At 41.5% G+C, this 10,362-nt stretch overlaps 1 protein-coding gene across 6 annotated transcripts in view; it reads right to left on the bottom strand.

Moving 5' to 3' along the window:
- Positions 1–1,912: 1,912 nt before the first annotated feature.
- The window catches only part of LOC144683963 (uncharacterized), a 40,500-nt gene continuing 32,050 nt past the window's right edge, over positions 1,913–10,362 (bottom strand). For 3 of the 6 annotated variants that reach the window (XM_078547590.1, XM_078547588.1, XM_078547592.1), the window contains 5 exons: positions 9,961–10,108; positions 6,386–6,535; positions 4,897–5,009; positions 3,408–3,453; positions 1,913–2,485 (listed from right to left, as the gene is read on the bottom strand). In XM_078547590.1, coding sequence (XP_078403716.1) covers positions 2,364–2,485; positions 3,408–3,453; positions 4,897–5,009; positions 6,386–6,535; positions 9,961–10,108 — 579 coding nt within the window. In that variant the 3' untranslated portion in view covers positions 1,913–2,363. Of the gene's footprint in view, positions 2,486–3,407; positions 3,454–4,896; positions 5,010–6,147; positions 6,279–6,385; positions 6,536–9,433; positions 9,677–9,960; positions 10,109–10,362 lie in introns of those variants that run through there. The other 3 variants (XR_013577372.1, XM_078547591.1, XM_078547593.1) reach the window with 3 other exon arrangements.

Below are 10,362 nucleotides of genomic sequence, written 5' to 3'. Positions count from 1 at the left end.
CTAGCTTTGCAAAAATTTGGGCCTAAGGATCAGTGGGCACATGCGCATGGGCAACAAGGCCCACTGGATAATGACCAGAAATAGGAATCCACGCTAAATTATGCTAATCCAGACAAACTGTCAGATCTACATTGCACCTAGGGAGTGGCTGGGGTATACAGAAAAAAAAAACTTAATTTCAGTAGAGAGCCATATGCTGGCTTCAGTGGTTGAAACACTTCAGCTAGGTAAAATGACCTTTTTTCCCTTGGCCATGGGGTTTTTGAGGGGGGTGGGGGCAGTGGAAAGACAGGAATATCTGGTCCATTAGCTATAACAATTGGATAGAATAGGGAAGGAGTGAAATGGTTGGCAATGAAGGAGAAAGAAGATGGGAGCTGAGAACAGTATACTGGAAGGAGAGAAGAGTACTAGATTTGTAAAGGATTTGTGGGGGGGCAAGGGGGAAAAAAGTTCCAGCATGAAATCAGAGTTGCTGTTTCCCCTCAATCTGCACACTATGGATCAAACCAACCCATTCTGAATCTATACCAGAGGTGTGACCAACATCTAGATCAAACCGTCCACATACAGTTCCTCCTTCCCTTGTCTCCAACTCCCACTCCAACTCAATGACTGAGCCAGAGCCATCAGCTACAGATATGTTCACTCAGAACAGTCACTAGACAACCTGCTCAGACATGTCTTAATCTAAAGTATGTTCTTTACTCTTAGTTTAGCTTGTTACAAGTTCTTTTCTCCTTGTTTTTATATACCAACTTGCTCTAAGCAGTGGAAAGATTTTAAATACCTACCACCTCAAGCTTCCTTCAGCCTCTGCATCGAATTCCCACTTGGACCAAATTCCTGACTTCAGCATTTATCACAGCCATTGGGGTTCTTATTGCTTGTGGTCCACATCCACTAGGGATTTGTTCTGAGGCTAAAATTGAGCACTTCTGAAACAAAAAGCCAAATTCAAACACATTCCAAGGTGGAAAGAGGCTTGAACCAACCCACTAGTTGACAGCTTGTTTTGGAAATAATCAGAAGCTACAATCTAGCTAAAATGGGGTTTAAAAGTAGTACAGCATTGTTAATACTAACAAAGGAGGAGGGAGAGAGAAAAAATACTTTAAGGTGAAATCTTACCATTACAAATGGGGGTATTAGAGGACCAGAATCTGAAACCCAAGACCAAAGTCATTTCTACTTTTACTGGGCAGGACTATTACTTTAATTATCTTTACTGGGCAGCAGGGATCCCCATTGCCCTACATGCTTGAGACTTGGGCAACCTACAGCAGGCACCTCAAAGCACTGGAAAAGTACCACCAATGGTGCCTTCACAAGATCCTCCAAATTTGGTGGCATGAAAGGTAACACAACAGCAGTGTTCTCTCCCAAGCCAACTTGTAAAGCATCAAGGTGCTAATCACTCAAAACCAGTGCTGCTGCATGTCATTTGCATGCCCAACACCAAACTCCTAAAGCAACTGCTCTACTCTGAGGCAGGAGACTCCCAAGAGGACAGCAGAAACACTTCAGGTATGTCCTTAAAAGCATCCCTGAAGAGTTCAAGCATCCTCACCGATTCATGAGAGACCCTGGCTTGTTACCTAACAAAATAGAGAAGGCACCAGAGATTTTGACAGGAATATGCAGAGGGAAAGTTGAGGTGTTGGACAAAGTGCTCAAACCTCTGAACAACCAATCTAACAAACCCTTTCAAACACCACCTGCCCCACATGTGGCAGTCTGCAGATAGCATGTTGGACTTATCAGCCATTTTAGAACCCATTGAAATGGGAGTGGAAGCAAGTCATCCTCAATCCTGGGGGATGTCCAAGACAAATGGAGGGATCAACAAAAACCCATGGCCAAAAGTGTCAAATTATGCAGACAATCTTCAGAAAATACACCAACAGCATAATTGGATGTTGATATATTTTATTTGTTTTAAACTATAAAAATACAGTGCATACATATACAATGCATACATATACAGTTAACAGACAACAAGCAAGCCAGAGGGAGATTAGATTAAATATTAATGTTGAGGCAGCTGCATGTTGCAAAATTAACTTGACTATAGAAACATTTCACAGATGTAAACAATTATCACAAAAAATAAGGCAGACTGACCATGTTGAGGCTTCACACTTAATTTTCAAAGTAACACTGCAAAATTGAAAATCAGCAACCCTGGGGTCACAATTCAACGTGATTATAAAGTTCTCAAGAATTAGGTGACAATTCAGGAAGTTCGCCCACAGATGCAGCTTTAGGTTAATTTAAAGTTGAGGTGAGTATTTAAGGGTAATAAGAGCCACTCCATATCAGCATCTGGTGAATCTAGCCACCTGTCATTCAGGCACAAAGCTCTAAAGGTTAGATCCTTCTTCTGGAAAAGAGAGATTCTCTTTCCCCTGCCGAAGAGCAGCATTTTGCAGCTCTAACATGGCAATTTTCTCCTCCAACTCTTGATTTCTTCTCTGCAGCTTGGCTGAAACAAAAAAAAAACAACTTAAGCTTTAGGAATCAGGCCCAAACACTATAGTTTCTTACATTTCTTCTCTCACTGATTCCAATACTACAACCCAGTGTTTGTCCGGCTGGAGATAGCACCTTATACATGTACAATAACATTGTTCTCCAGGGTTAGGCCATGAGCTGAACACCACAATATACAATTACTATGTTTAAATTATTGCCAAGAAAGGCCCTTTATTGCAGCGCTAATTTGCATCCTAGATTTTAACATGAATGCAAAACAGGCATCTACCACAGCAGGGCAAGATGTCTCAACCTCTCATCTCCAAGTGTCAGCTCAATAGCAACATTGATATAAACCTGTGTCACCTGTCCACAGGACAGTGCGGGCCTCAAGGATACCCCAACAAGAGAAAGGCAACCACTAGTGGAGCAAATGGAGCTTCAAATTCCCAAAACACCACTACACAGTTCAACACAGCAAACTGTCAAACAGGTACAGATGGCTAGAATGGGCTCTGCTCAATTCCAAAAAAAGTGAAAAGCATTTTCCTACAAAACACCAGGTGACTATACATCCAACTGAGGCACACAGTTTCTGTGGCACTTCCAACATGAAGTTTTCTATATGGAGTGTACACAATAATGCAATGTGCTTCTTTAGCTAGACTATCCACTGAAATCAAATACTTTTGCTTGTTCAATGTCTCATGCTCAACCAGACAGTTTCTTGCAAATCAGAATTTGACAGTAACACACTATCCCAAACCTTTTGCTAAAGCATGACAGGCAAAATCCCCATTTAAACTGCAGGTTGATGTACACTGATGTATGAACCATGCTCCTTGTGGAGGCAGAAAGCAAAAAAATTACTTCCCTTTGAAGAAAGGAGGTCATTTAAAAGTGTGGTGAGAAATAAAAATCAAAAATCTTACCCACTTGCTCCTGTTCAGATCTATATGTGGAATCTGCTGTTTTAATCTGCAAAAACAGAACATTCTGAACAAGTAGAGCCCATCATTTCAATTTAAATACCTTTTCAAGCAACACAAAATTATACAATGCAAAAATATAAAAACCAGGCTTCCTTAAAATCTGGTGTAGAAATGTTACCCGAGAGGACAGCCAACAGGGACGATGCGAGCAGGCACTTTTTGGGAAAGGACACAGAAAATGCTCCTGGATTGAGAAATCCCAAATGCTACCCAAACAAATTAGGCCTCAAATAATGGAGTTTGACTTCTGAGCAGATAAACCAATTTTGAAGGCAGAAATGGGCATTGGGATGAAGAGATTAAACAAAGTAAACAAATGAAGAATTAGGTGACAGTTCTCCAGATTTAAAAGGGACTTTCAATTATAGACCAAAAATTATCCTTCAATTTCGTTTCCGGGGGGGTGGGGGGGGGAGGAGAGGAGAAAACCTACCTGGCCCAAAATGCTGTTTGTAGGAGCTTGCTGTGTACAAATTGGCTGCAACATCTCCCTATCAAAAACAGTGACTACACTTGTAAGTCATTGACTGTGAAGCGCTTTAGGGCTTTGATTGTGAAAGGTGCTATATAATATGTGCAAGTCTTTTTCCAGCAAAGGGAAAATCTGTGAACAAAAGAGCCATGGCAATTGGCTGTGTAGCATGATGAGTCAAGACATTGACTAATTTCTGCATAGAAGTTTAGGGGCAGAATGTTACATTCAGCATGCTGGGGCTGGGCCCGACACGCTGGAACGTAAAATGATGCGTGATGACGTCGAGCGTGCGTCCCGATGTCATCGCACTGTCTCGCAATATTTCGTTCGGAGGGCACACAACAGAGTTGCCCGCCGATAATTGAAAGGCCTATAAAGGCCATTAATGTACTAATTAACTCCAAATTTAGGCTGCCCATCCAACCTAACGGTTGGCAGGCAGGCAAAAAGGCCAAGTGGCCTTTACATTTTTTTAGGAAGTCTCATCCACGAGCAGGATGAGGTTTCCTAAAGCTAATACTGATTATATAAAAACTTTATTTTGAAATTAAAACATGTCCCATCTCATGTGACACAGTCACATGAAGGGACATGTTTCATTAAATGTTTTTAATAATGTCTTTAAAAAGCGCTTCAATGCGCGCATGTGCGAAAGAGCGCTGGACCCGACTCTCCCTCCTCCGCTCACTCGCGCAGGTAGTGCTCTATGCTACTGCTTGCGATCCATGCTGGACGGGCCTTAATCGGCCTGCCCATGTGAAATCGGAGCTGATCGCGGGCAGCAGTCGGCTCCTCGACAGCCCCACCCGCCGAGCCCACCCGACCAATGTAAAATCCCGGCCTAGGTTTTTTCTCTTATTAAAAAAGTACTATAGGCAGTCAAGTGCTGACACCTAGAGAAAAAACACTCTTCTCATCAGTTTTAGTTTCATGTGGTCAAAGACATTTCCATACCAGTTTGACTTTTGGTTCTGATGTTAGACTTTCTCCTGCCTTCGCTCCCACCTTCTGTTGGCAGTTTCCTGATAATGGCTTTGTTTTCTTTCCAAATTTGGCAGTCACATCTCCTGCAAAATAACGCAGTAGGTTTTGACAGGATGGATTTAAAGGAGTGAACAAAAAGTACAGCACAATACTCAAAATACAAATACTAGATGTCCTGAGAATTTTTCAGAAATATAAGCTTCGCACTCTCCCTCTAGAGAAAAGCAGCCACAAAACTCGAACAAGTTAAACTGCAGTCCCCAGAAAATTCTTTTTTCAATGCATGTGCTGTAAGTCATCACCCTTATATTAAGACACAGGCAGAAAACAAAAAAGAGCAAGATCATTAAAAGCTGGGCACAATTTACTAAATGCATCATTGAAAACTGGTTCAACCATACACAACTCAAAATCAAACTGCAAAAGGCACCAACCATAAAAAAACCAAAACCCCATAAAATCACTCATGGCTTTCTGGTCTTGAACACATTGTGTTAAGCAGAAAATGCCCCAGGAGAAAATCCTGGTCTCTTCCAATAAAGGGAAAAAAAAAGACCGCCAACTTTCAATTTGTGGCCAATTTAAAGACATCCAATAGCTTGTACAGAAATGGAAACAGAAGGCTAGAGAATCAGCCTCAAAATATTGTCCAGATATCCTGAAACAAGTAAAACCATTCAATGCTCAATTCCACAGCAGGTCAATGGTGACTTGAAGTATTGGGGAAGACTGAGGGAGACGATGGCATTGTGGTATTGTCGCTGGACTAGTAATCCAGAGACCCAGGGTAATGCTGAGGACCCAGGTTCGAATCTGAATTCAATAAAAATCTGGAATTAAAAAGTCTAATGATGACCATTGTTGATTGTTGTAAAAACTGATCTGGTTCACTAACGTCCTTTAGGGAAGGAAATCTGCTGTCCTTACCTGGTTGACTCTTAATACCCTCTGAAATAGGGCAAATAGAGATGGGCAATAAATGCTGGCCTAACCAGCGATGCCCACATTCCATGAACAAATAAAAAAAATCCATTATTTTTCCTCTGGCACTGGTCAGTGGTCCTTTTGATGGGCATATACCCTGCTTCCTCAGACATGTGATGTTTGAAATTTAAGGCAAACTAACATGAGAATTTTGAATATACAGTGGAACACTGAATTGCACTAGACAAAATATGAACACAATAGAGTATAGACTCAAACAGATGGATGAGTGCTCACCTCAGGATAAACCCCATTTACTTTTCCCAAATAAACTTTGGAAATATCTTAACTTTATGGTACCTCCATTTCAGCAACTGTATAAAAAGGATGGGAGTCAAGTATGCAAAGTCAATGCATCCACTTATGATCTGGGTGAAACAGGTTTGAAGTTAGTATTTACCCCAACAGGTAATCTCCCCTTAAATTACGAGCAAACTGTAAAGGTCAAGGCAGAAAAAAATGATTTAGTCCATACCAACTGTCTTAGATCTCTTTGGGGATGGACATAGTCTTCTCTTCTGTTCTATTGCACTGCTTGGGCGTTTTATGCCAGTGACAACATTTTGGGAAGCCAAAACTAAAGACTTATTGGATTTTTGGTTGACATATTGAGAGGCAGCCATACCTGTGTAAAATAAATTTAAAATGGTAAGTCTGAAAAGGTAGGAACAGTCTATAATTCCAGCTGAACTAAACTGGAGAGGAATGAGCTGAACACAAGTTGGGCTAAATAAAGTACAACAACAAAATTCCCTGGTTAAGATGATCCTAGATGGAACTTAAGCCAACCAGATGGTTTAGATCACTCACTTAACAGACAGGACTAGCATATAGCCAGAATAAACCTGCAAACTTGCAGAGCAACAAAGGCTCTAAAGCAGTATAAAGTACAAAGGGGAAAAGGCAAGGAACAATAACCAGTGGGGACCCAGATGGGTTAGTTTCAATCTGTTGCTTTTTCCATTATTCACAAATGTTGAGTTTTTATATTAAAAGTCCAATAACGTGAGTCAATTAACTAGTACTCTGGAGATTGATGACAACTTGAACAAGTGGAAGGTCTAATACAGGCAGGAATTACACAGTAAATGGCAGAACGCTTAAGTGCATCGACGGGCAGAGGGATCTGGGTGTACAAGTTCACAGGTCACTGAAAGTGGCAACGCAGGTGGATAAGGTAGTCAGGAAGGCATATGGCATGCTTGCCTTCATTGGCAGGGGTATTGAGTATAAAAGCTGGGAAGTCATGCTGCAGTTGTGTAGAACCTTGGTTAGGCCACACTTGGAATATTGCGTGCAATTCTGGTCACCACATTACCAGAAGGGTATGGAGGCGTTGGAGAGGGTGCAGAGGAGGTTTACCAGGATGCTGCCTGGTCTGGAGGTTATTAGCTATGAGGAGAGGTTGGAGAAATGCGGATTGTCCTCACTAGAGCGACGGAGATTGAGGGGCGACTTGATAGAAGTTTACAAAATTATGAGTGACATGGACAGAGTAGATAGTCAGAAGCTTTTTCCCAGGGTGGAAGAGTCAATTACTAAGGGACATAGATTTAAGGTGAGAGGAGAAAACCATAGAGGTGATGTGCGGGGCAAGTTTTTTTATGCAGAGGGTACTGAGTGTCTGGAATTCGCTGCCAGAGGAGGTGGTGGAAGCAGGTACGATAGTGGGGTTTGAGAGGCAGCTTGACAAATACATGAATAGGATGGGAATAGAGGGATACGGACACCGGAAGTGCAAAATGTTTTAGTTGACGGGCAATATAATCGGCGCAGGCTTGGAGGGCCGAAGGGCCTGTTCCTGTGCTGTACTTTTCTTTGTTCTTTGTTCAAGTGGCAGGTTTGAAACAACAGGCTTGAATGTAGGTCAACAACTCTGGACAGAGCTGTAAATTTGACTATCCAGTAAAACTGGATTTGCCCAGATCCAAAGTAAGTCCTTTACCTAGGTGGGCAACAATAACACTGAACACCAACTATCTACTTATCCCACCCCACCCCAACACCCCCTCCACCCACCAGGGAGCAAATTGTGCTGGGGTCAGGGTGCAAGAGAAATTAAAAAAAAATTACAAATGAAATTTTGAACTAAAAGCAATTTAAAATACCAGTAATAAAAACAAAACACTGCAATGCTGGAAATCTGAAATAAAAGCAGCGCTGGAAATACTCAGCAGGTCTAGCAGCATCTGTGGAGATAGAAACAGTTTACATTTCAAGTCATCCCCATGTGAGGATCTTGAGGTCTGGTTTCATTTTCTCCCAGAATTTGAACCACTAAGTCATGCATCAAGTCACATGATTTGTAACGTGTCATTTTGCAAACTGCGGCAGAAGAACAGATTTTGTATCGTTATAAATATTTAGTTCATGGCTCATAGTAATATTTGAGGTAATTTTTAGTTCTGGGAAGATTAAAGTTTAACGTGGAAAATGGGATAAATGCAACTATAGCAGCTTGAAAACTATACACGATGTTGGGGCCATGTTGACTTAAGGGGTTAAAAGCTAGAAAAGGCAAGATCATAAAACAGTAGGTGGGCTCACTTAGCTGGCAAATTGGAGATGATGTCATCACTGCTTGCAAAGAAATGCAGCCCAGAGAGTTGTTTTGATTTGGGAGTTAGAGCTACAATTAATTTAAAAAGCAGCGAGCCTTGGAAGGCTACATGGTCAAGGAGATGGGTGAAGCTTATGAAAGCTGTAGGGTTTCAATTTGTGTTTGCTGGGATAGTGTTCGGAACAGGGGAAAATGCTACACCAAAAAAGGTGCTGCTGATAGCTGGCTCCAGGCAGCAAAGGTGTTGCTGTTAGCTGGCTCTGTGGTTGGGGCTCAGAAATCCCAGGAGCCATTTGATAGCTCTGTGCAGTTTGGGCTGGGAAGCCCTCAGGAGCTGAGAAAGTGGCAGAAGGTCACTGGCTCAGTGATGGAAAGGGTTAGGGCTCAAACAGTCTTGGGAGCCATTTAGTTTGGTGCAGCTGGAAAGATTGGCTTTGTGAAATCCAGGGGCAGCACCAGCCCAGTGAAACTAGCCAGCTAGTTAAAGCTGAAATTGTGCCAGTAAGTAAAGGCTGAAATACAGACTTGGAAATCCAAGGGAACAGATTCTTGGGAGAGGAGACTGAAACCCTAGGAGGTGTACAGCCCTCGAGGCAGTCACAGTTGAGCAGCTTTGAGGGAATTCATAGGCTTAATCTTCAAAAGTGAAATGTCTGGAGTTGCTCGTGAGGGAGATTGGTTGACTCAGTGTTTACTGATGTCTGGGTAGGTTGCTGAGAAATCCATGGGATCTGTCTTGGTTGCATTTGCTATTTATTGTAGAATGTTGTGAGTTTGATCACAGTTCGCCTGTTAATTCACATGCACCCAACCCTGAATGTGTAACCTTGAAGGTTAGATATTGTAATTTGTTTTACCTTTTCACCTTGTATAGTAAAGTTTTTTTTTGTTCAAAACCCAGTGAAATCTTGTGGCTTTATTTTCTTAGCAAGTGTCTTGAATCACAAACTCTGTCTACTTTAAACAAACCATTATTGGTCCCTAACCAGATCTTTAAAACACCTTGGGAGTCTGGTCTAGGATAATAACAATAAACACTTTTTGCTTGCCTGATTTAGTCCAGCGGTTTTAGGTACTGGGCAGAGTAACTGCTTGTCTGGGTATCTTGGTGTAGCTGTGCCCAACACCATGCATTATTTTGTGAATTGATCAAGGACTATCATTTTGCACCTTAGTTTCACTTGGTTTAGTTGCTCTGAAATGAAGCTGAAATTCAATTTTAAAAATAAATCACATCATTCCTGTATAGGACTACAAGTATCTATTAAAATTTGAGTCTCTTTATGCCATCCCAAAACAACACCATTTAGAGATAGTTAATTCTGCATTAATGGAGATTGCTTAAAATCCAGATTGCTCCACAATGCAGGTGCAATGAGTGAACAAATGAGGTACTATAATAGCTCAGCAGGTTTTTCAGCATCCTTCCCCAATTTAATCAGCAAGGTGCTTTAATGCACACACAAATATTTACAGCATACCATATTTACCTATATTGAAAAGTTCAGCTGGTTTGGAGTCTACTTTTGTTTCCTGAACAGTTAGCTTTGATGATGCCAGTGACGATCTTTTCTTCATTCCAGGTATCTTTGAAATAGCTTTAGTCAAAGGTTGATTAGGTTCTGCTTTAGCAGACATCTGGAAGAGAACAATTTATAAACCAAAGACTCTTATAGGAAGTATAGTGTGCAGGGATACTGTCCAGAGGTCCTATCAGTATAAGGATACATGTGCTATGAACAAGGCAAGTAGACCAATGTGAATCTAATATTAACACCATAATTAGACAATAGTGCAGGCATGCAAATAGTGATCTTCAATTTCCTGGGACTTGCCATAACTAGCAAAAACATCAAGCTCTCTGAGCACTCAGGTGGCCAACCAACCTTGTA

Source organism: Cetorhinus maximus, chromosome 8, assembly GCF_964194155.1.
Source record: "Cetorhinus maximus chromosome 8, sCetMax3.hap1.1, whole genome shotgun sequence".
In the NCBI taxonomy this organism is placed as follows: Eukaryota; Metazoa; Chordata; class Chondrichthyes; order Lamniformes; family Cetorhinidae; genus Cetorhinus; species Cetorhinus maximus.
Note: the sequence above shows the minus strand (reverse complement) of the source record. Positions and strands in the feature narration are given on the sequence as shown.